This window comes from Mustela lutreola, chromosome 8 (assembly GCF_030435805.1).
Source record: "Mustela lutreola isolate mMusLut2 chromosome 8, mMusLut2.pri, whole genome shotgun sequence".
NCBI classification, from domain to species: Eukaryota; Metazoa; Chordata; class Mammalia; order Carnivora; family Mustelidae; genus Mustela; species Mustela lutreola.
In genome coordinates this window covers 143,518,538-143,545,149 of record NC_081297.1, presented here as the reverse complement: position 1 = coordinate 143,545,149, position 26,612 = coordinate 143,518,538, and the positions used below count along the sequence as shown (strand labels likewise).

The window sequence follows — 26,612 nt, the reverse complement described above, 5'->3', positions numbered from 1 at the left end:
TGCCAGGACCATACTTTTTTTTTTTTTTTCTTTTTTTAAGACTTTATTTATTTATCAGAGAGAGAGAGGGGGAGAGAGCGAGCACAGGCACACAGAATGGCAGGCAGAGGCAGAGGGAGAAGCAGGCTCCCTGCTGAGCAAGGAGCCCGATGTGGGACTCAATCCCAGGACGCTGGGATCATGACCTGAGCCGAAGGCAGCTGCCCAACCAACTGAGCCACCCAGGCGTCCCTTTTTTTTCATTTTTTAAGAAGATTTTATTTATTTATTTGTTTATTTGACAGAGAGAAGCACAAGCAGGAAGAGCAGCAGGCAGAGGGAGAGGGAGAAGCAGGCTTCCCCAAAGAAGCAGGCTTCCCAATGTGAGTCTCCATCCCAGGACCCCAGGATCATGACCTGAGCCAAAGGCAGATGCTTAACCAACTGAGCCACCTACGTGCCCCCATATTATTTTAGTTACTGCAGCTTTATAGTGTATCTTGAAATCTGAGATTGTGATACCTCCAGTTTTGTTTTTCTTTTTCAAGATTGCTTTAGCTATTCTGGCTAAAGGTTCCATACAAATTTCTGGATTATTTGTTCTAGTTCTGTGAAGAATGTTGGTATTTTGGTAAGGATTGCACTAAATCTGTAGATTGCTTTGGGTAGTATGGACATTTTAATAGGATTTGTTTTCCTAATCCACGAGCATGGAATATCTTTCCATTTGTGTCATCTTTAGTTTCTTTCATCGGTATTTTATAATTTCCAGAGTACAGATCTTTCACCTCCTTGGTTCAGTTCCTTCCGAGGTATTTTATTATTTTTGGTGCACGTGTAAATGAGATTTTTTCTTTATTTCTCTTTCTGCTACGTCATTATTAGTGTATAGAAATGCAACAGATGTCTGTATATTGATTTTGTATCCTGTGACCTTACTGAATTAATTTATCAGTTCTAATAGTTTTTTGGTGGAGTCTGTAGGGTTTCTTTCTGTAGTATCATGCTATCTGCAAATAGTGAAAGTTTTACTTTTTTCTTAATGGATTTGGATGCCTTTTGTTTCTTTTTCTTGCCTGATTGCTGTGAGACAGCCTTATATTTTAAAAATGAACCATTAGTTGGGGCGCCTGGGTGGCTCAGTGGGTTAAGACCTCTGCCTTCGGCTCAGGTCATGATCCCAGGGTCCTGGGATCGAGCCCCGCATCGGGCTCTCTGCTTGGCGGGGAGCCTGCTTCCCACCCCCCTCTCTGCCTACTTGTGATCTGTCAAATAAATAAATAAATCTTTAAAAAAAATAAAATAAAAATGAGCCATTAGAAACTAGTAGAGACCAAACAGGAAAATGCAAAGACAAATCCCAAAACATTCAGAGGCATATTTCTAGAGTATGGAATTCTAAGTGGATTTTGTGAGAATTCCAACAAAAACATGAAAATATATTTAAAATAACATAATAGTAGCCAGCACTCAAGTAGGATTTACCATGTGCCACAGTGTTCCAGGCTCCTTACATATATTAACTCTTTTAATGTTTGCAGCAAATATGTAAGATGGATGCTCTTACTATCCCATTTTACAGATACTGAAATTGAGGGGCAAAGTGGATAAGGAACTCGGTCAGTGCCACACACCTGGTAAGTGGTAGAGCTTAGATTGCACCTAGGTGGTCTGGCTTTAGAAACTCTGCTCTTTATCACCACATTATATTGTTTTCCACGGGAGTTTCAAATCCTTTTATCCTCCAAGTGTATATAGTATCTCCTGACAGCCTACCCAACTTATCTAAGTTCCTTTGTCCTGTTCTTGGAGTACTTGGCCTACCTATATTTTTTGCCCCCTTCTCTTCCTTCCTTATCCTTCTTCCCAGAATTCTGTGACATAACCATTAAAAACAACAACAAAAAACCTTTAACCTCCTTGTCTTTTATAATACTTGTATTTTTTTTTGGAAGAGATTTTTATTTATTTGAGAGCGTGAGTGAGGGAAGGGGAGGGCAGAGGGAGAGAGAGAAGCGGACTCCCCACTGAGCAGGGAACCAGCCACAGAGCTCGATCCCAGGACCCTGAGATCATGACCTGAGCCAAAGGCAGATGAGTAACCAACTAAGCCACCCAGGCGCTCCGTAATGCTTGTCTTAAATTGTTGCCCTCGACTTCCTTTCTGCATAGGGATGACCTTTTCTCTACAGTTAACCCTATTTAGAAAGTTTCTGTGCTTTTAACAGTGAGTCTTGTACCTGTTCACAAAGATTGGAAAGGATGCTGTTTTGTATTACAGCATAGTAAGATTTCTGACTCTTCTACCCATGGCCAAAAACTAGTGTCATGTGTTTGAAACTAAGCAAAACCTCGAGTGTCTTGCCATAAATGTGCATTAGAAATTTTTTCCGATGTAGCGAATAGTTTCTGTGGATAGGAAGTAAATTTAAACCTGTGTATCTTTAGAGTAGGAACATTTTCCATGTGAAGGTCCTTGTTGGCTCTGTTAAGAAAAAGGTCCCTTGCCTCCTTCTCCCTTTCCTGCTGAGCTCTGTAGTACAGAGCTTTTAGGACTTCTTAAAAGGTGAGTTTTACGTCTGCTGAAGTCTGTCCTTGAGATGTTTGTAAATATTCTTCCATTAACTTTATTTTTATTTTTTATTCTTTTCCATTAACTTTATCCTGAAGATCCCTTGCAGTTAGGCTTTTGGTCAACTCACTCAGTGTTGCTAACTTTATGTTTAATCCCAACTAACGTGGCAGGGTGAATGTTTTTAGAAAAACCTTGATTAATTTGAAAAAGAAGTATATTTTTGATGTACTCATAGAATTTTCCAGGTATTACTTGAAAGGTGTTTGAGAACCCTGTAAAACACAAGGTCCCCACTTGCATAGGGATCATATTTCATCTTAGGTAGTTTAGAGTAAGAGCTTAGGTAATATCCAGTTCTGCAGTCAACACTCGTACTCTTGGAATAGTAAGTTTCCCAGTGTGCTTAGTTTTACCAGCTTACCTCCTTAATCACCCTCTCTACCACGCTTTTCCCTTTGGCTTTCTGGGTTTTATCTACCTTTCCTTCCTTCTCTCTCTCCTATTTCCCATCTGCTTTATTTATTATCCTATTATCCATAGGTCTCCGAGAATGCCCTGCTCCTCCTCCCCTTTTCAGCCACCTCCCCCCATTCCCCTCTGGTTATTTTCATTTTTTCTCATTCTTCATGTACGTATACTTTGAGATTATATGTTTATTTATGGGATTCTTTTGTTCAGTGTGTATTTCCCTCAGTAGATTATCAACTCTGTAAAGAATGTATCTGCCTGTTACTCTTTTTTTGCTTTTAATTTTTTTTATTTATTGAAGTGATCGCTATATCCTAAATGGGGCTCGAACTCATAGACCCTGAGATGAAGTGTCCCATGCTCCTCCAACTGAGCCAGCCAGCCTCCCCCTGTTACTGTTAACTTTGTTTTACTATTTTATATCCAGCATCTCTTTAGCTTGATGCGAAATTACTGATTAAATATATGTTGATGAATGACTGATACGAACATGAAATACTGGAGAGACTGGGAAGAAGAAAACCACTCCCGGAACATTCAGTATTCAGGTGCTCCAACCCTGTTTCTCATAGAGCAAGTACAGACCATCCTGCTAATGGATGACCCTCTGGTTCCTTTATAAAATGTAGAGGGTCATCTTTTTTTGGTTACTCTTTTTTTTTTTTTGGTTACCAGCTCTCCCTCTCCCTCATTCATTTTGAGAAAAGTCATTCTCAATTTTTGTGAAATGTCGAGCTATATAAACTAGGGGGAGTATTCTATGCCTGTCACTGGGTATATGTCTGTCTGGGGTTGAACCAAAAATTTTTTCCTGTTTCGAGTAAGGAGCTAGTACATATTTGGGAGCACTGTATGGTTCAACTCATTAGTTAGAGACTTAAATGTTTTCTTTTTAATATACTAGTTTTGTTTCAGGCTTTGGGAGATCATTGTGGCATATTTAAGTCAGAGGACTTACCAGTTTTCATTAAAATGGCAGGTGTTCATTTTGAAATTTAATAGCTCAAGCTCAAACCAACAGTGTTAGTGTCTCTGTGCTCTGTTCCCTGCCCACTGCTTTCTTCATCTCAGAGTACTTTCAAGGTGAAGATTGACAGTTTTCGGTGAGATATGTGGTGCTCCGGAAAGCTCTTGGCTTAATGTCTCAGTCTCACAAATTGTTTTCATAAGGAAGTCAGACAGTTTTAAACTTGGTATGCTGGTAGTGGGATTAAAATCCCACAAACAAACTTTATTTCTTGGAAAACTTCCCTTTCTTCTGATTTCTTTTCTTTTGTTACTTTAAGCTTTCTAAATTGTCTTTGTTTGTTGAAGGTGCTTAAAATTTTCTTTTTCTAGTAAAAGAGATTTAGAAATTTAGGTTCAGAAAATTTACAGTTTAACAAATGCTCTTGTAAACTATTCATGAAAAAGATGGGTCGTTTAAGTTTAGAAATTACTTTTAAGATGCAAATTGCTAAGTGGTGGTGTTACATGTTTGAGTTTCTTGGCCTTTCAGGATGTCATCCTTTCAGCCCCGTAGCTAAATATCAAGAGGCTACATGTTCAACCATAAAACATTAGCCTCTGCCAGCATTACATCAACTCCACAAAACCTTATTGGCTAATTATCCCCTGGGACTAGGACATGGATTTGGCAGCTTGTGAAAGCTGCTTTTTCCAATTTCTCCCTTCCTGGCTGTGACATATCCCAAAGGAATGAAGTTGAGAAATAATCATCTTCTTTTGAAAGCTCTCAGCCTCTCATTCCCACAGTGGTTCTCATGGTCAGGGATAGAAGATCCCTTCTTTCATTTGAGGACTTCTTGTTGCTGATGATGTATTCTTTAAGTAGTGACCACAGCACCCCAAATGAGCTGTGGAAGGTTGGTGGCAAGGAGACTTATGCTTCTTGAAGTGTGTTTCTGGGTGGTTGTCTACATTGATCCTAGTGCTTTTAGTAAGATCCTCTTATATTACCAAAATTACAGAAGCTGGAAGTCTAGGATTGAGAAGTCTGTGTGGTCATCATCAGTTTCAGTTGACACATGGTATAAAGAACTAGTATTGACATTTAAGATTTCCTTTCATGAAGATTCATAAAGTAACTTTCTTGAGGGCAACATTAGATAGTAAGAACTCTCTGACCTTAAGCAATCCTCTTAGTGTCTTTTAGCCTCATTTTTTTTTATCATTAAAATAAAGATGTAGTAATTGCTTTATTTTCCACAGAAGGTGTCGTAAGGATGGAATGAAATAACATGCGTACAGTTTCCCCAAGATCACCAGCTGAGCTGCTAGTTAGCCTATGCAGGAGGCCCATTTTAGGCTTCCTCTTACCTGACCTTTCTTTACCATTTGACCCTATTTGATATTCTCTCCTCATTCTGTGTTCAGGGTTCTTTGTGTAATCTTGACTAATTTAGGCATAAAATACATTTTTGGGAAGAGTATTGTGTACCACACAGTCTTAAGAAGAAATGAGCAGAAGTTGAGTGAGGCAGCACACAGAAGAACGTGTCATGGGACCAGTCTGCTGAGGACTCTCACTGGCTCTGCTCACTGGACCTTCTCTGCTACTGTTGCTGTCCTGATGTCCCACAAACACTTGGTGCCACTGGCACTGCCACCAATAGACATTTGCCACTGTGCCATGAATAATTTCTGGTTGTATTTTCAACCTTTGTATCATTCCCCCAATTTTCAGGGTTCTAGATGGGAGGGTCTGTTTGGCCAGACTTGGGTCATATTTATGAGCTAGAGGCCAAGATGCTGAGAGGGATGTTCCTCTTCAGTTTCTGTACTAGGAAGAGGGCCTGCCTTCCCCGATCTTGGAATTTCCCCCAAGTAAGAAAGGTATTCAGATCCTGGGCAGGTAAACTGTAGATACTGTTCTTTTTCCAGCTTGCCTTCTGCCTCTCTGTGTACTATGCAGTCTCTTTGCAGTCTTCTCTTCTTCCTGTCCCTCAAATGTATTTTCCAGGATTAGTCCTTGACGTCACTTTTTTCTCCTCAGTCTGCACATTCTCCCCAGCAATCTCATCCTAGTATGTGGTTTCAGCTACCACTTACTCAGGATGTCTGCATCTGTATCTCTAACCCCAGCTTACTTCCTGGGCTCTGGGTTCATTTAATCCACTCATTCTTCCTACCTGGACATCTGGGTGACTCACATGTACTTCAGACTTTTACATATTAAAAGACGATGTCACCATTCCCCAAGACTGCCCCTGCATCTCCTAACTTGGTGCCAGTTACCTAAGCAGAAAATTAGGAGTCATTCTCAATTCCTCATCTGTTTGGTCTCTTGAGTTCTGTAGATCCTAGTTCTGCTTTGACTTCTCATATTTTGTCTCCCTCTCCTTCATCAGACTCCCCTCGTTTCTTACTGTGGTTTCAGTAGCCTTCGGATTGGTCTCCTGGCCTGTAGTTGGACTCTTCTCAAGCCTATCCTACATATAGCTGCCAACATGCTTTTTCTAATAATCACTTCGAATCATTTTTAATCTTCTCAGACTTCTTTCCTTCCTTCCTTCTTCTTCCTTTCTTTCTTTTCTTTTTTCTTTCCTTTTATTCCTGCCTTCATTCCTTCCCTCCCTCCCTCCTTCCTTCCTTCCTTTTTTTCTTTCTTTCTTCCTTTCTTTTGTAGGGTCCATGCGCAGTGTGGAGCCCAGTACAGGCCTTGAACTCATGTCGCTGAGATCAAGACCTGAGCTGAAATCAAGAGTTGGATTCCTAACTGACTGAGCTACCCAGGAGCCCCTTCTTCCATTTCTTTTGGGGTAAAATTTAAAACTATTATATTCGTATCTTCGGCCTCTGACTAATTATTCAGTCATCTTCTATCACTTCCAACTTCAGAGTCTCCAGCAATGCTGAACTGCTTTTAGTATCCAGACCATTCTGTGCTCTTTTAATTTTCTGTTCCTTTGCATATAATCTTCCCTCTGCCTTGACCATTTCTTTTTCTGCTTGCCTGCCCACCAGCTCTTCCTCTTTCAAGTCCCAGCAAGGGCTGCCTCTTCTGAGATGCATGTGGTCTTTCATTCCCAGACAGACTGACGTCCTCCTTCAACTATGTTCTCCCTGTATCTAGTACAGATCGTCAGAGTGACTATTACCTAGTTATTCCTAGTGGGTCTCATCATTAGAAATAAGTTCTTTGAATGCAGGAGTGGTGTCTTAATTCTGTATCCCCAGTTCCTGGCACACAGCAAGTATAAGATAGTTTTTATTTAAGAACTAAGTGCATGAAAGCACTTTGAGAAGTAAAGCACTGTAGGGGTGCCTGGGTGGCCCAGTTGTGGAGCCTTCGTCGGCCTTTGGCTCAGATCATTGTCCCAGGGTCCTGAGTTCGAGCCTTGAATCGGGTTCCCTGCTCTGTGGGAAGCCTACTTCTCCCTCTCACGCTCTCCCTGCTTGTGTTCCTATTCTCGCTATCTCTCTGTCAAATAAATAAATAAAATCTTAAACAAACAAACAAACAAAAAGTAAAGCACTGTACAAACGTTAACAGTATTTTCTTCATTGGCATTTTCTTATAAGGATTAGACCTTTTTTAAAAAAATTTTCAAAGTAGGCTCCACCCCCAGTGTAGAGCTCAGGGGGCTTGAATTCACAACCCTAAGATTCACAACCCTGAAATCAAGAGTTGGATGCTTCATCAGCTGAGCCACCCAGGTGCCCAAGGATTGGACCCTTTTTAACTCTAAAGTTCTATGATCTATAAATCAGTTCTGTTTTTATTTCATTCTTTTATCTCTGCAGGTGGCCAGAGGTCCAAGAGCCCTATTAGCCCCTCAGATGAGCTTGCCTTCTCTATGATCAGCCCCATAGTCCTTTCCCAAGTGTTCTTTTCTTTAGTTTTCCTCGCCTTCTACCTAATACACATTTGAATCCTGAATGATGACTTGTGTCATGTAGGACTCCATTTCCTTACCCCACACCACCAGTGCAGTCACTTTGCTTTAGCTGCTCTAGTTATCATAAGTTATATCATGATCCAAAATGTACGCATTATTAATATTCTGGAGATTCCCTAGAGAACCTAGAGGTTTATCTATTGATCTGGCTGGACTGATGGCTCTGTGGTTGCCTTTTCTTCTACCCCACAGCTCTCATCCCAGTTCTGTGCTCCTCCTGGAGGGCCTTAGCAGAGCAAACAGTATGTAGTTTAACTTATACTTCATTTTTTTTTCAGGACTTGGCATTGCCTCTTGATTTACTGCACTGGGAAGAATAAGTTCTAATTTTTTTTTTCTTGTTCCTCCCTCTGAGGGAGCCTGCGTCATTGAGAAATGTTTAACCTCATGGCCTTGACTGAGGCTGGAAATTTGCCTAAGGGAACTTGAAGCAGGCAGTGTTTTTACTCAGATTCCCCCTTATGGGGAGGGGGATTTCAGCAGAGCCTGCCAAAAGAGGAAGATGTTGGGAAATTTTTTTAGTCGCAAAACCGTTGCCATTAGTTTATTAAAAGTATTTGAAGAGTTTTCAGGAGATAAGCTCAGACATTTTAAAATCCTTCTGGGAGAAAACTATAGCTTCTACCAGGTATAAACAAAAATTGAGGCTGAGAAACTTAGCTTTTCAGTTGTGGATATGTTGTTATAAGAGAATTTGACCAGTTGGATGAGAAAGAGAAGCAAACCAAAAAGAATTTTAGTTCAGAAACTCTCACTTAGGGAAAATAGCTGTAGGCCGAGGCAAATCTCTATGGACTACGGGAAGAATTTGGCTTTTTATCAATTCTGAATTATCCTAATAGTAGATCATCACAGGGGTTTTCTTTGGCAAACTTCTCTTTCAAAATTCTTATTGGTATTGTCACTGTGTTCTATTTACAAAAGCATTTTGTTGATACAAATAAGATATTTGCCCAGTAAGAGTTAGAATAGTTGATCTTTTGTGTCCAAACAATGATCTCCCTATTAGGAGAAGGTGTGAACCAGCAAATGTTTAGAATATGACTACCTCTGCTTATTTTTATCTTTGTGTCACAGATGAGAAAAAGTTATACAGTTGTTTGCCAGTATGGAATGATAAGCTGAGCAGACTCTGGGCCCTGACAAGAGAAGAATTGTGCAGTTAGACCATTTGTGGCAACTTTGCAACTTCTGGAAAATTGGAAACAAGTACACAGTACTTAATCCAAATACAGGCATTTCTCCCACCCTGAAAGATAGTTGGACTCTTCCAGCAGGTTGTCTTTCTGTGCAGTGGCTTTCCTGTTAGCATGGATGATTGAGGGTTGATAATATGTGTGACTAGTGTGAGACTAACTTTAATCAGCAAGTATTTATTAATTGCTGATCATATATTTAGCACTCTGATGGGTACTCTTGGGGGATTCCCAAGAAGTGGAAGGAATGATTCAGAAACTCGGGAAATTTATATGCTTATTGGAGGTACAGGGGTTAGAGAAGATTATTAAGTTCCTAAGAAAAAAAGATGTCAGTGAGATCAAGGAAACTTCACAGTGGAGGTGAGATTAAGGCTGGGAAGAGTGCAGTTTGAATAGGCAAGAGGAGTCAGAGGAAGAAAGGGTTAATCAGATGGTATTCAGATAGGAAGAGTATCCTAAGACAGAATGTGGAAACTGGACTAGGCATGGTATGTGAGGAAGACTAAAGTTTTCACTTGATTCAAGAAGGAGCTGTAGGGTAGTTGCAAGAGAAGATTGGGTTTAATAGGTAACAAGGAGCTGGATTATTGAGGGCCCTGAATGTTAGATCACGGAGTTTGTCCTTCACCAGGACATAGTGGGGGTTATTTTAAGCTCCTGAGTAATATATTTATCAATCTATTTCTTTCCATAATTACTTTTTAAATTGGCATTTTAATTGAGATATTGTTGATTTATCAGCAGTTGCAAGAAATAATAGTCATCCCTTGTACACAGTATTTTAAGTGCTAAGTTTGTAATATCACTTCAGAGTTCTTATCAATGTATAAGATAACCTGCTTTTCTTTTTTCTTTTTTAAGATTTTGTTTATTTGAGAGAGAGAATGAGAGAGAGAGAGAGCTTTAGATGGAGGAGATCAAAGGGAGAAGCAGGCTTCCCGCCAAGCAGGGATCCCAATGCAGGGTTCGATCCTGGGACTCCAGGATCATGACCTGAGCTGAAGGCCATCGCTTAACGAACTGAGCCACCCAGGCACCCCAATAACCTGCTTTTCACAAGCATACAGAAACATGATATGTATATATGTGCTTTTTAATAGCTATATGACAAAATATGATGCATAAAACTTGTGTTGTATGAGCAGAGTTCTTAAGAGAAACAACGAGTGACTTTTGCAAGGTGGTTAGGAAAAGCTTCATGGTGCTGGCACCATGTGGAATTGTTCCCTTGGCCCCTCATGTGTTGCAGGGTGTAGGCCAGATGCTAGGGATACAGTGTGAACAAGACAGACATGGTCTGTGTCCTTGTGCAGCCTGAAACTTACTGGTGAGAACAGACAAGTAACCATAGTAAAGCAGAACAGGGGTTATAATGGAAAATTCAGAGTGCCATGGGAGAACAGGGCAGGGCGATCCAAACAATGCTGGGGAACATCACAGAGAGGCCTTGCAAAGGGTGGGATGTTTACGCTGTGACCTGAAGGATGTTCTAGCACAGAGAGAGATGTGAAGGCCTGGAGGTGTCAGGTGAAATAGTGCATTTGAGGAGCGGAGGGACTTTTGTTACAATTGGTATGGAGAACATAGGATCATGGATGTGAGTGAGGGCTCAGTAGCCTGACTACCTGGGTTTACATCTTGGCCTTACCAATTACTAGTTGCCCTTGGACAGTTACTTCTCTGTGCTTCAGTTTCCCCATCTGAAAATAGACATAACTCCTACCTCAACTTGGGAGTAAATTATCTGGGATATATAATGCCCTTAGATTAGGGCCCGGCACACAGCAGGGCACACAGCAGGTGCTCGATACATGTTAGCTGTTACTGCTACTTCCATGACTGTAGTAATTAAATTTGAGAAGATAAGTGGTAAGAACATAACTTTGAGATTCACAGGGGTCTTAGAAGCCACTTTAGGAGTTCTGACTTTATCCTAAGAGTGGGAGGTCACTAAAGGGTTTGGAGTAGAGATGTGGCATTAGATTTGCATTTTAGAAAGATGATTCTGGTTTTAGTGTAGAAGATAAATTGAAGGAGGCTAGGAAAGGGGGCAGGGAGACCAAATAAGAGGGAGTTGCAGAAGTGCAGGTGAGAGGTGGCTGTCATGAGGGAATGGTTAGATTGAAAAGACCTTTGTTCTCCAGTCATTTGACACCTAATTATTGAATGCTTACTGTGTGCCGGGTAGACCTCTCAATTCTGCATGTAGAGTTCTCGTGGAGTTCTATTCGTAAGGGAGGTCAGTAACGACAAACAAATGTGTAACATATTATTAGGAATGATGTGTGTTATTAGGAAAAATAAAGCAGGAGGGGTACCTGGCTGGCCCACTTGGTGTGGAGCAGGCGACTCTATCTCAGGTTGTAGGTTCAAGCCCCATATTGGATGTAGAGATTACTTTAAAAAAAAAAGAAAAAAAAGGACCTTAGAGAGGGAGACAAACCATAAGTGACTCTTAACTGTCGGAAACAAACTGCGGGTTGCTGGAGGGGAGGTGGGTGGAGGACGGGGTAACTGCGTCATGGGTGTTGAAGAGGGCGCTGGAAGTAATGAGTATTGGGTGTTGTCCCCAACTGATGAATCACTAAATTCTACCCCTAAAACTATTGGTACAGTCTATGTTAATAAAAAATAAATGAAATAAAATCTTAGAAGGGGAAGAGACATGGGTGGTGAGAGTCTAATAAGGACAGTGGGGGAATGAATATGAGGGAGGAACATATGTACCCCAAGGACAGGGACCTTATGCACCTAGAATTGCTCTGAGCAGTGTCTGGCACACAGTGGATGCTCAGGGAATACTCGTTGAATGGATTGATGGTCAGACAGAATTTAAAATGAATGTACAGATAAATCATTCTTCCAAACAAGCCTGATATCTAGGAAGGGGAGAGAAAGTTGTGGGTCAGCTTCCTAACTAGCATCTTTATTTCTCGTGAAAGGATAAGAAGAGAGACTCTGGAGCAGCTACACTATTGGGTTCAAATTTCGGCTTTGCCGTCTGCGAGATCTTGACCTTAGCCAAGTTACTTATCTTCTCCGTGCCTCGGTTTCTTTATCTGAAAAATGGGAACAACAGTAGTACCTCCCTCATGGCCTCACTGCAGGGTGTCTCAGCCTGAGCACTAGTGATATTTGGGGTGTTGTCTGGGGCTCTCCTCGTTGCAGGATTTAGCAGAATTACCTGGTGCTGCCTCCTAGATGCCAGTAGCTACTTTCCAGCTGTAACAAAAAGAAGTGTCTCCAGATACTGCCATTTGTCCCCTTGGGGGCGAAATTGCCCTGGATTAAGAACCACTGGGCTTTTGTGAGGATTAAAAGTATTGATACGTGTAGAGCACACAGAACAGTATCCGGCACACAAACTTGAGCATAGTGGCTTCTAGGAAATAGTGTTTCTCCTAGCAGTGGCTGAGGACACTTTCAACTCCCATTTGATTAGTAAGAGAAACTTAAGGCACAGTTGCTGATGGAGTGTGAAAAAATGGTTTTATCTATTCCCAGTAAGATTTATTTCTGCACACTGCCACTTTCTGTGGATCTTCTGATATATCTCAATTGGAAGTTTATTTAAGGTGGAGGAACAGTCGTGATAGTTTTTTTTATACTAACTAGGGTTTGGGGACACGTTTTTGTACCTAAGAGTATGCTTCTCTTCAGGTGTGTGGTAGATTTCAACAAAGTGCTGATGGAGGCCAACATCTATTCTAGTCAGAACTCCCCAACCATAATAAATGTGATCGGTATTTACTGTATTTGGCCACTAAAGAACTGAAACAGTAGTGTACTCAACAGTGTTTCATGGTTATATTTTATAAAGTAAATTTTTGTTGTGTATCACTTGTGCTTGCTGGTAGCTAATGCAGTGCATTAGCTGTTTGCAAGTGGTCTTCCCGCGGGAAGCTGTGAAGGTGGTGGTAGCTGCGGGTTCTGCTTACTGTGTAAAAACCATCATCTAACAAAGGCAGCAATCAGAATGAGGTAATTGCATAAATTCTTTAAAGTCATGATTTGTCACTCCCCATTTAGGGGATTATTACTATTTTTAAAATTGGCTTAAGTCCTTATACCTCAATCTATGTGTAAACAATTTTACATAGATGCATAAATCTGTAAATTTGCATCCTTATTTTTTAAGAGCAGACTTTTTCCCTTAGCATTCCCTCACTTCTTCGCCATTGCCTGCACACTGGTGAATCTTTACCCCCAAACCATGTAAACAACCTAGTGTATATCCTTCCATATTTTTCTCTGCACACACATAATCCTATTATAGATCCACATGCACGTACAAAAACACACAATGTTTTTTTCTTTTATTGGTTTGTTTTTAAATGAAATTACATGCCTTTTTTTTTTTACCTTTTATTATTCTCACTCAACAATACTTCATGAGATCCTACATCATCTGACATAGCTCAAATTAGTTATTTTAAATGACTGTATGTTAGTTATGGATAATATATTCATTTTACTTCTTTCCTCTTTTGCTGTGATGAAAAACACTGCGATAAACTTCTTTTTTTTACATATGCTTTATGTATGTAGTTCTGTCGTGCGTTTTCTTAGGCATTGAACTGATGAGTTAGGGAGAACATGTATTTTCCAGTTCATTATATGCCTTAGCCAAATTACTTTTTTTTTTTTTTTAAGATTTTATTTATTTATTTGACAGAGATCACAAGTGGGCAGAGAGACAGGAGGGGGATGGGGGAAGGAAGCAGGATCTCCACTGAGCAGAGAGCCCGATGTGGGGTTCGATCCCAGGACCCTGAGATCATGACCTGAGCTGGAGGCAGAGGCTTAACCCACTGAGTCAGCCAGGCAGCCCTTTAATTAGGATTCTGAACAAATTTGCTGAATAAGCCATATGAAAGCTCTTTGGACACTGTAGCCACATCTTGAAATGCCGTTGAGATGTGGATTGTGAGGGATCAGGGGACAAATGCAGTAGTTTGTTAACAGTGAGAAGCTGGTATTCAGGTTTTAAGGTATCTATTAATATGAAAATGTTGCATAAAACTGAGTTTTGCTGGAAAATATGTCTTTGCATCTATGCAAAACCTTCTTCCCCAGATCCTTGGCAAATTACCATGTAGCAAAGATCACTTTCTGTGGAAGTTTATCACAGTGGTAAGGAGATCACATTCAAGAAGGGTTTACATTTTATGGACCATATTTAACCAGAAAATTGATGCCAGCGTACACTTTAATGCAGTACAGTTCATATTATGAATAACTTTTCTTAGCCTTCTAACTAGTCATAATTTTAACAGTATTAAAACTACCCCACATTGACTAACACCCTTCTTCCCCAGTAGTCGGTACTTAGTTATCTCATTTAGCGGCAATCCTGTGTGGTAGGTACTTTGAGAGAAACTATAACCTCGTTTTAAGTGCTGGAGGTAGGGGTCACACCTTCGACTTCAAAGCACTTTCCTATTAATACTATGCAGTCTTTTAATTAGATACAGTATGGATGAGCTGGGATAAGACTCATGGCTAATTTTTAAGCTTTATCGTAACATAAATATAGACCATCACAGGCATTATCAGTACCCAGGGATTAATTGAATTAATTGAATATGATCTTTTTCCATTTCCCTTCCCCTAGACTCTGACAATGAAATAATAGTACCAAATGTTTAATAATTGGTGAGCATTGGGTGAAAGATAGTAGACTGAAAACTCAGGATATTTAATAATGTTTATTGAGTATCCATTGGTTAGAGCTTATGGTAGGTAGAGCCCTATTTTTGTGGCAAAATAAGAAAAGAAAGAAGATACTAATCCTTTTCTTCAAATAGCTCAGCATTCAGTTGGAGATAGATGTTGTCAGGCTACAAAATAAAAGAAAATTTTATGCTGAAAGTATAGCAGGTGGAGTGACCAGAGTTTTTTGAGGTTAATTAGGTAAAGTTTCTTGGAAAAGTTAAGTTTTGAGCCAGGGTTTTAAGATGATGGACATGAACAGGTGGCAGATCTGTGTTTCTTAAAAGATATTATACTCAGTCAATTCCAAGTTTGAATATTTCATAATTTTAAAAAGAAGGGAGTGTCCTTTATCACACGTCTTGTACCTCTAAATTGAAGATTCTGTTTGACCAGACTCTTTTCTAAGGTTTTCCTTACTTAAGTGACTGCTTTGCTATGCTTCCCCTTGTCATTTTGATTACTTAAATTTGTAGGAATGGAGTTTAAATACAGGATCTGGGTTCAGAAAATAACTTTTAGTTTTCTGTTGCTTTTCATAAAAATAAAAGGGTTAAAGATCATTTTAATTGTTTCTCACCATTTACCTAGTTTTATTAATTGAAAAGTTACTGTTTCCTAATAGAAAGGCTGATGTGTTGATATGTTCAGAATCATGGCCTGAATTCTGAGCAGATGCAGCATTTATCCTGAGATCATCTGAGAATTTGAGACCTAAGAAGTCTGAGAAATCTAAATTAATCTTTTAAAATTACAAAGCAAGTGATGGTCATTTTTTAAATTTTTTAAATCAATTTTCAATTATAAAATAATGTTTTCTTTCTCTCTTTCTTTCTTTCTTTTTACGATTTTATTTATTTGACAGAAAGACAGCAAGAGAGGGAACACAAACCAGGGAAGTGGGAAAGGGAGAAGCAAGAAGCAGGCTTCCCACTGAGCTGGAAACCCGATGTGAGGCTCCATCCCAGGACCCCAGGATCATGAGCCGAAGGCAGCCGCTTAATGACTGAGCCACCCAGGCACCCCGAGTACATTTGTTTTCTTAAATATTGAACTTTTACAAAGAAGGCTCATTATCCCCAATCCAACTTTGAGTTCTTCACCATTTACATTTAAAGCTATGAAATGTATTATTTATCTAAATTTCACTGAATCTTTACAGTGGGCCTATGAAGCCTTAGATGTTTTATTTTTTAAGAAAAGTATCCTGGGAAATGTTGGTACCTTCTTTGTAGTACAGTCTTGATAAAAAAAAATTGGTGGGGGGGCACCTGGGTGGCTCAGTTGGTTGAGCATCTGACTTTTTTTTTTTTTTTTTTAGATTCAATTATTTATTTGAGATAGAGTGAGTGGGGGTGGAGAGCGTCAGAGAGATAGGGAGAGAGAGAATACCAAGCAGACTCTGCGGAGCATGGAGCCCGCCATGGGGCTCAATCCCAGAACCCTGAGATCATGACTTGAGCTGAAACCGGTGTCAGACACTTAACCAACTGAGCCACCCAGGTGCCCTGAGCATCCAACTCTTGATCTCCGCTCAAGACTTGATCTTGGGGTTGTGAGTTTAAGCCCTGCACTGGGCTCCATACGGGCTCTGGAGCCTACTTTAAAAAAAATTTGTTGTTGTTGTTGTTGTTGAATAGTATCAGAGTCTCAAGACGTGTGACAAAGGACGTCACTTTTTTAAAAATTATGAACCATTCCATAGGAACCAAGTCTCTGAGTACATTTTAGGGAGCTCAATAAACTCATTATCTTTTTTTTTTTTTTTTTTTTAATAATTTCTTTTTTTTTTTTTTTTTTAAGATTTTATTTATTTATTTGACAGAGAGAAATCACAAGTAGATGGAGAGGCAGGCAGAGAGAGAGAGAGGGAAGCAGGCTCTCTGCTGAGCAGGGAGCCCGATGTGGGACTCGATCCCAGGACTCTGAGATCATGACCTGAGCCGAAGGCAGCGGCTTAACCCACTGAGCCACCCAGGCACCCAATAAACTCATTATCTTAAAGGGCCAAAACTTGTTGCAGATTCCCAGATTGCAGACACTGTGTAGGTTAGTGGCTCTCCTGCTTGCACTGTTTTGAGATTGGAGCTTCTGCGTATTATGTGAACTAGAGCATTGATGTCTGTGAAGCAGCGTGTGTAACCCTGGTGAGCAAGTGACTGCTGGGCAAGCTGATTTCTAGGGAGACTGTCTAGACTGGCAGAAAAATTAGCCTGCAGTACTCTTGCTTCAGAGGAGATGAGTGAGGGGAGACAGCCTTATGCTAGAGGAGTTCTAGCAGCTTTCAGCTTCGACCTTCTGATTTTGTTGCCAGTTCGTGATGTGGAGAGCGCTTGTTTGGCAGGTGACACCTGGATCACTGAAAAAGAGCAAACAGTAGTGTGTTCTGGACCTATCACAAGCAGCTACAGGGAAGCCCCGACGAACAGATCTCCTCATTAGCTCAGCTTTCCTGCACCTACAAGGAAGAACCTGTCTTTGTGTTTTCCTTAGGTTCTTCTTGCCAGTACACAGTACGAGGCACCTTTAAGCAGAGTGGAGCATAGCAAGGGAGCTTGGGTGATTCAGAAGTTTCACTAGCTGCCAGCTTGCCGTGGGCACTGATGACAGGAGGGAGAGTGAAGGGGAGTAACAGGGTGTCCTCTGTGGGATTAGGTAGGCAGAAAGATCCTGGGGTTCCCTGGTAGCATGAGGATTCTTTACAGAGACTGGTTGTACACTAATAAGAGAAAGATATGAAAGTATGGTGTTCTTTTGCTTATAGGCATAGACTTTACTTACATATAAGAAAGTATAGACTTGAAAAACTGTACTTGAAAATCCTACCCAGGTTCTCCTCTGCTTGTTAAATCTTCTTTTTGGACTGAAGTATCACTGCTTGGTTTCATTGCGAAAGGAACTTTATGGGGGGCAGTTTAAATAAGATCATGTTCTAATATCACACAGACATTTTCTTTTTGTGTGCTATGTTCTGCTTTTAAAATCTTAAAATGACCACTCTAGTTCTGGAAGTCATCTTTAAGAAATAAACATTTTTAAAAAGTAAAGTATTTTTGAGTACGTGTGATTATAAGGAGGCAGCAGTTGAGAAACTAATCGCTTTCCTGAAAGACAGGATTACTAAAAGGTGCAGCCAGTAGAAGACTTTCCTTCCATGCTAGTTTCTCTGTTTCAGAAAGTTGGCTTCCAGTAAAGCGTCGGTCTGCAGTGTGCCGGGCACCCCTGCTTCGCGTTTGTGTTCAGACTGCTTGTCAGTACTCTACGTTGTCTCCATTCTTTAAATGACTCACTGTTAGTCAGAGTTAGAACGAGGAATCCAGAAGAGATTGTGACTGGCTCCCTATTTTGGGTGATGGTTTTTATTTAATTTCCTAGGTCATGTAATATAGGCAGATATTAACAGTTTGAGAAATCCTTCAGGAATGTTAGTTCCAAGCATGACACCTTTATGAGAAAACAGTTGTGAATTCACTGAAATGTAAATTCAGTAATGTTAAATACACCTTTATACATTACTCCCCCTGTTTTCTACCTTGTTAGTATATTTGTGTCTATATAGTGGGAGATCTTGAGCTGTCCCAAGATGGAAAATTAAAATTAGTAAAAGGAACCACTTCCAGAACATTTTCTGGGTGGCTGATATACTGATTATTGCTTGTTTCATTAAATTCATCATAAATCATAATAATTTGATGATGTTATGCCCATTTTCAGGTGAGATGAAAGCTAAGTGAGGTTAAGTGACTTACCCAAACTCAGACTGGAGGTAGGTGGTAAGAGCAAGAATTTATACAAAGGTTTTTCCAGTTCCAAGTCAGAGTTCTCAGCCACTATAGCGCATTGTCCCTGCCCTGCTTCTGAGAGGTAGAAGATCGCAGTGGGTCCTGGGTAGAAGAAAAAGTGAATCTGGTGCTCTTGCTTTCTGTGTCTCCCTTCTTCCTCAGCACCACGCATATGTGGAGCATACAATAGCTATTTACTGAAGAAACAAGGATATTCAATTAACCATGGAATATGGAAGTGAACTGACTTCTTTTGTTTGTAAAATTTTTCTAAGTGTATAGCTATATTTCTGACTATAGTAAAGTACGTCTTCGTCTCATGTTTGCTAGGTTTCTTTGTTGCATACATAGACATTTGAGTAAGAATAAACAAGTCAGGGCTCCATATGATTTCTGGAAATCATCAACAGTCTGAGTACCCGTTTCCCTCTTCCTGACCAACCTCCCCCTGCTGGGATTGGCCCTCTTTGTTTCCGTACTGCTGTCAAAATGCCCTTTCTCTGTTTCTTTTCTCTCTATTGTCTGTTCCCCAAGAAGTTGTTATTTTCTCACCCTTTGCTTTTGTGTGTTCTTCTCCCTTTGGTTGCAGGTCCCTTCCCCATAGTTTGACTTTTTTTTCCCCCTTTTAATCCAGCCAGGTCTCAGGTCAGGTGTCTTCTCTAACTCCTCCAAACCCAGCTAGATCTTCTTTTTGAGTTCCCATCAGAGCATGTATCGTGCTGACAGATTGTATGATTGAGTACAAGTCTGTCTCTGTTTACGAGCCTGTTGTAAGCCCCATGAGGGCAGGGGCTTGGCCGTTTCATCTGTGTCACACAGCCTGGCACATGGTAGGCGGACAGTAAATATGGAAAGAAAAATGAAACAAAATAAAGTGTGTAGCTTGCCCAGTCCCACCATAAATCTTAGAGAACCATTCCATTTTCGGGATGGAGGACACCCTATCTGCTCTAGCCCCTCCTTTATAGAGATGAAGGTGACACCTTGAGGTCATACAATGAAGTAATTAGCACAGCTGAAAAACAGAACTGCTGAGTCCCAGCCCAGTGTTCTTTCTTTCGTTTTGAAAAAAATGGTTTTTTTGAGAAAAAAAAAAAATTTAAATTTATTGCAAAGGCAATAGTTGTTTACTGTAGAATATTTGGAAGATACAGAAAAAAAGAAGGGAGAAAATAAAATCAGCGTATCCCCGACACGCAGATGGTAACTATCCTTCCAGTCACTTCTGTGCACAGTGACATGTATGTATGCGTTACGTAATTGGGTGATGACAACGGCTAGCACTTAGTGAATGCTTGGCGGATGGGCACTGTTCTAAGTGCCATATATGTGTCGACTCATTTATTACAGCAGCACCATGAGGTAAATACTATTATCCCCACTTTACAGATGAGGAAATGGAGGCACAGGCATGTTAAGGATCTCAGGTCACTCAGCTAGTAAGTGATAGAGCCAAGATTTAAATCCCGGCTATTTAGTTCCAGAGCATGTATTCCTAACTGCTATTCCATTCTGCCTCTATGCATGTTATTTCGCAATCTACTTTCTTTTAAAAATTGGGATCAGTTTATAGGCAGTAAAAGTAATCCCTTTATAGGTACAGTTCGCTGAGTTTTGATAAAAAGTAAACCACCACCAGGGTGCCTGGGTGGCTCAGTGGGTTAAGCCTCTGCCTTCAGCTCAGGTCATGGTCTCAGGGACCTGGGATTGGGCCCCACATCAGGCTCTCTGCTTAGCATGAAGCCTGCTCCCCTTCCTCTCTGCCTGCCTCCTTGCCTACTTGTGATCGCTCTCTCTCTGTCAAATAAATAAATAAAATCTTAAAAAAAAAAAAAAGTAAACCAGCACCATAATCGAGATACAGGGAATAGGTCCATCAAGAAGTCCCATCATGCCTTTTTGTAGACAGTCTCTCCTCGCCCATCCCCAGCCTGGTACCCACTGATTTTATTTCTGCCCTTATAGTTTTGTCTTTTCCTGAATTTCATATAAGTGCAGTCATTCCGTGTTGTAGCCTTTTGCATTTGCCTCTTTAACTTAGCGTAATGCTTTTGAGGTTCGTACATGTTGTTGTCTGTAATAGTTCATGTGTTTCCTCACCGTTAGTACATTCCTTCATATGGAGGTACCACCATTTTTTATTCTGTTCATAAGCTGAAGAACATATTGGTTGTTTCTCATTTTTGGCCATTAAAATAAGGTTGCTATGAATATTCATGAACAGCTCCATATGTGGACGTATGTTTTCATTTCCCTTTGTGTAAGTATTCAGGGATGAGATTACTTAGTTGTATGGTAAATCCATGTTTAAGTTTGTAAGAGACTTCCGGACTGTTTTCCCAGATCATCATTTTGTATTCTCCCAGTAATGTCTGAGAGTGTCAATTGCTCCTCATCCTCCCTAGCAAATTCTTTTTTTTTTTTTTTTTTGATTTTATTTATTTATTTTACAGAGAGAGATCACAAGTAGACAGAGAGGCAGGCAGAGAGAGAGAGAGGGAAGCAGGCTCCCTGCTGAGCAGAGAGCCCAATGCCGGACTTGATCCCAGGACCCTGAGATCATGACCCGAGCTGAAGGCAGCGGCCTAACCCACTGAGCCACCCAGGCACCCTCACCAGCAAATTCTTTATTGGTAGTGTTTGTTTTCTGACATTGGCCAAATTATTACCTTCACATGGTCTTTTGGGGGAAAAGGTGTTGCTTATGTTAAGGCTTTCTGATAAGTTTTTTCTTTATTTTTTTTTCTTTTTCTTTCCTTTCCATATTACAAATATTTATTGAACATCTTACAGTGCAAGGGGATGGATGAGTATGAACAACTCTTACCTAAAAGTCCCCTGGTTGGCCCTATGGGTAGGGGCCGTGGCCAAGGATGGAGACACCTGTTTTCCCCTAGAACAGATTGCTTCACTAGAGGTTTTTGCTTCCATGCCTCTACGTTTTATGCCTTGCTCAGCTTTCAAGTGCAGGGGAATCTTGTGGGGAGAAGAAAATGGTGGCCCATCTGGCCCTAGCTGTGCCGTCCACCTTACTGACCACCTTAGGGGAAAATGCCCACGAGTGTCAGGATGGTAGCTCTCCCCATAATAATGAGCTGTGTAGGTTTTTCAGTTTAGTCTGTTGGTGTAGCTGCCCTGATTTTCTACCCAGTGATCTGAATGATGGGGTTATGATAGCTAAGTAGTAGAATCAAATGGTGAGCTGAGTTGAGATGGATAAGGGTGTGAATCTCAAATTTTTGCCATTGCAGTATATTGTCTCTGACACTAGCTATCATCTTAAGAGGCTTTATTATTTTTTTTTGTAAGTGAAAAAGTCAAATATGTACTGAGCTGTATCTTTTTTTAGAGACTTTGTCGCTAAAACATCTGCAAATTGCCAAGAAGTGTCTGTTCACTCATTTATTTGTTCATTGAGCACATTTGCTAATTAACCGTTACGTTTATGGTACTGCTTCTTGATGCTGTCATGTGGCTTATTTCAAAGTAAATTCTTCCCGAGTTTTTCCCTTGGTACTGCCTTCCTCCCAATTTGGTATCTTTCATCTGTAAACATTTTAAAAACAAATGTCAATTGAAATAAAATAGTACAGTGTTACAGGTCCTTGTTCTACTTTGGTGCAGACTTTACACAGGAAGGGAGGGAGGCATAGGAGAGAAGAGGGAACCTGGTCATGTGATACTACTTGTCTGGCAGAAGCCTTTTGGTTCTGAGCAGAGAAACCAACTGTTTACTATTTTGGGTGAATGAGGTTGGTTGGTTGCTACGAGCATTTTCTCTAAGGGAACCCTCTTCTCTTCCAGCTCTACACATTGAAATCATCCCAGTCCTGCTTTTTGGCATTTGGGTAGAGGAGGGAGGTGTCTGTGTCGAGGCCCAGTGCTGACAGGAAGAAATGTTTTCCAGGAGACTTACTGATTCTGACCTTCTGCTGTCACTGCTTCTAATGCCTCGCTCCCTAAGTAAACTTGGGATCTAGCTGTTCTTATACCCTCAGCACTGCAGAAACAAAGTGCCCACTTGAAGCTAAAGAACAATGCTAATCAGATTTTCAGCAAATAATAAATGGCCTCTTTAAGGAGTGAGGTAAGGAAGACAGGTTTATTGCAACACTGGCCTTTGGAGCCTCACATCTCCCCCAGCATGCTGGAGGAGAAGACCAAGATTCATCAACCCACCTGCAGGATTCTGCCGCTCTCATGGATTGTCCTGGAGCCCGGAAGGGACAGCTGCTCCGCAGTGCGACTGGCCCCTTATCACAGTTTTCGGGAAGGTTGGCATATTTATCCTCTTGGGATTTGCATGCTTTTGTTTCCTCCTTAATTCACTGTGGGCTTTTTATCTCGTCCCTGTTCCTCGGCAGCCAGCCAAGCTTTGACTCTGGGTAGTTTACTCTCCCAAGGTTTTGACTGAAGCTTGTAGAGCCCTCAGCAGGTAGACGACTGAGCATGGTACCATAGGGTGCACTTCATGACCTGATGGGGATAGTGTTTATGATGTTTTTCTTGCTCCCTTCCTTCCACCCTTGCAGAGCTCACATACTGAACCCAGATTATGGAAGAACGAAGAAAAACACTTTATAAGGTGGGATTCTTCCCATTTATGTGGGTCACATGCAGTGTTTTAGCAATAAAACATACTCTGGCCACAGGTTCTAGACAAATAAATAGGGAGCTAGTGATGAGGACTTTAGTTTCTTCTGTTAAATACTGATAGTGGATAGATAACCTCTGAGATCTCATAACACTAAGATATCATAATTTAAAACAAAATAATATTTGGAAGGCTTTTTCTTTTTACTTATACTGAATGTTAGTTTGGGTTGTTGGGGCTGGCCTTACCAATCTTTTTAGTAATTGTAGAGTTATATTAGAATTACATCCACATGTATGAAAGATAGCAGGAAACTGTTTATTAGGTTAATACCCATGAAGGATTTTTCCTTTGTAAACATCCCTCTTTTGTGTTTTGAAACTGCTGGGAAAATATTGTTTGGGAATAGAATGGACACATTTGAATTCTGCAAAAAAGTTCAGTAATTCTTTCAGGAAAAACTCTTAAGTTATGAAAAAATATGTGGGGGGGAGTAGAGACTTCATTCAAATTCTAACAGATATGAATGGAAAAGAATTGTCAACATTTTCTCTCCCCTAGCTTGGGAAGCTTCTCCACTATTGTTTATATAACTGCTACTTTTCTAAAAACTTAGACATTTCTTTTGATTTCTTAAGATCTCTTTGGGACGTTACTAACATTTGACAGGATGGTTTGAGCTTGTGGTATCAGCAGTGAATGAATCCACTGATGAGGAGATGAGTGATTATCAGTGCCCAGTTTGCAAAGAATGATTTAAAAAATGGACTGAGAGGCAGTTGATTTTTTTTTTACATATCTAAAAGTGTTATAATGTCAAAGAAACACCACAGTAACATTTCAGGGAAGGTTATTTGAAAGGGAGAGACCGTATGGCTTAGGACCTAAAGCTTTGGGATGCCACTGTTAACTTTTTGTAACCAGAAGATTATAGTGTTTCAGATTCCCAGTATGAATATTAAATAGCTTTGTTTCAAGAGTAGCCGTGTATAGGAAATAGAGATGCAGACTTGGTATAAGTAGGATCAGAATGGCAATTTTAGACAGCTAGCCATAGCAATTGACTATATGTTTTTCTGATTTTATACTGTACTTGCAAATTTGTATCTAGAATTCTTTGTCTGTTGGATCTTGAGAGAACTCACATTGTTTTCTACCAGTACACATTGTTTTTTAAAAATGATTGTCATTTTATAAGCTGCATAAGAGAAATAGATTGTGCATTAGATAGTGAAAGTATAAAGGATGTCCAGGATTACTCCTTTTGGGCTGAAGCAGGTGCTTGAGGGATAGAGACAGTTTTTCCTTCAGATACACAAAACTACCCAGCGGAAGTGACTCTTCTCAGTATTGTGTTTTATTATTATAGATCAATGCCTGATGATAATCTTTTCCTTCTTTCATATTTTTCTTAGCTCTTTATTTTTCCTAAGTTAAAAAAAAAAAAAAAAGGATTTTGAAAGGTGGCACACATTTCTCAAGAGAATTGTTTAGGACCATAGGAGGCTATGTGTGATACTGTTCCTGCTGTTTCAGTTGACAGCACAAGGATAGAGACCACACTTTAATTTACCCTTTATGGTCTTAGGACCTGTGGTTTTCTTGACTTTGGCAAGGATCAGAACTGTATTTTTTTTTTAGAAGTCTTGTGGGAGGTTGGGGTACCAGGTGGTGGGTATTATAGAGGGCACGGATTGCATGGAGCACTGGGTGTGATGAAAAAATAATGAATACTGTTTTTCTGAAAATAAATAAATTGGAAAAAAAAAAGTCTTGAAAGATTGATGTCTTGGGGCGCCTGGGTTGCTCAGTGGGTTAAAGCCTCTGCCTTTGGCTCAGGTCATGATCCCAGGGTCCTGGGATCGAGCCCTGCGTCGGGCTCTCTGCTCGGCAGGGAGCCTGCTTCCTTCTCTCTCTCTCTCTGCCTGCCTCTCTGCCTACTTGTGATCTTATCTGTCAAATAAATAAATAAAATCTTAAAAAAAAAAAAAGAAAGAAAGAAAGATTCATGTCTTGAAGTTTAATGCAGCTTTCTGGTACAGCACTGCCCAGTACTGTATCAGCACTGTCCAGTACAGTAGCTACTTGCTATATGTGGCTGTTGAGCCTTGAAATGTGGCTGGAGTGACTAAGAAACTGAATTTTTGGTTTTATTTAATTTTAACTGAATTTGAAGAACACGGGTTGCAAGTGGCTACCATGTTGGATAGCAGAATTTCAGACCCTTCACAGCCTGACCTTCACCTGCCTTTCTGGCTACCTTCTACTCCCCTTTCACAAACTTCATTCTCCATCTAAATTGGAATACATTAGTTATGTATATAACATATACATATAAGAACATATGTATATATGTTCTTAACCTTATAATATTTCCTACCTCTGGGTTTTGGCTCCTTGCTAGTTTTTGGGTTTTGTTCATACCTAGTGTATAAAGTCCTCCAGAGAAGGTTTATATGCTGCTGTTCCTACAGAGCTTGCCTGATCCTTTTTGTACTCTAGTGATTTATTCTCTGCAAACTCATAGCACTCACAACACTGTCCTTGATTACAGTGATTTATTTCATATTTTTTAATCCTCTCTATTATATTTATAAATTCCTTGAGGGGTTTAGTTTTTATGGTTATATGTATGTAATTGGCTTACCCTTTTCTCTTTTTTCTCCCTTTGAAAGTGCTCATTAGTGAAGTGTGTTTATACACAGTAGGTGGTTAATAATGCATCAGCTGAGTTAGTCTGCTGAGGGTACTGTGCTTCCTGGCACTAGAGGGCAGTATCATGCCCGTAAGCAAAAATGTGTTCATCCTAAATGAGATACATTTTGAGCACTCCATCCTAATTGAGTTTTATTCAGTATTTCATAGTAATAATTCTGGCCTTCAAAAGAAACTCTGATCCTTTTAAAAAATATTTTATCCATTCGAGAGAATGAGAGAGCGCACGCACGAGAGCACAAATGGGCGGGCGTGCAGAGGGAGAGGCCAACTCCTTGCCAAGCAGGAAGCCTGACGTGGAGTTCTATCCCAGGACCCTGAGATCATGACCCGAGCCCAGGCAAACGCTTAACCGGCTGAACCACCCAGGCGCCCCTCAGATCTTTTAATTGTCAATGATATTAATAAATAACCTTTCCCCACAATTGTCTTGAATTAGATTTAGAATATGACGCTGGTCCAGGAGATTGGTGAGATTCTCACTGGGAAGAAGCTTGGTACATCTGAGAAACACTGGCCAAGGCATTAGGTGTCAGAGATAATTCCTTGAGGGCTGAAAGCCTTTTTGTGGTAGGCAGCTAGCGTTCCAGCACTGAACTGATAGGCAAGAACCTGAAGTTCTTGGTTTGATCTTGCCAATGTGAGTTTGGCTAAATTACTCTAAGCTTGGCAAACCAGTTTCTTTTG

At 40.4% G+C, this 26,612-nt stretch overlaps 1 protein-coding gene across 6 annotated transcripts in view; it reads left to right on the top strand.

Annotated features, from left to right (window-relative positions):
- MRTFA (myocardin related transcription factor A) overlaps positions 1–26,612 on the top strand; it is a 161,530-nt gene that overhangs the window by 78,455 nt on the left and 56,463 nt on the right. Inside the window, exon 2 of one of the 6 annotated variants that reach the window (XM_059187060.1) lies at positions 1,562–1,616. The exons of 3 other annotated variants lie outside the window; for them this stretch is intronic. In XM_059187060.1, the coding sequence (XP_059043043.1) occupies positions 1,562–1,616 (55 nt within the window). Of the gene's footprint in view, positions 1–289; positions 363–1,561; positions 1,617–22,745; positions 22,891–26,612 lie in introns of those variants that run through there. 2 more of the 6 variants (XM_059187064.1, XM_059187059.1) reach the window with 2 other exon arrangements.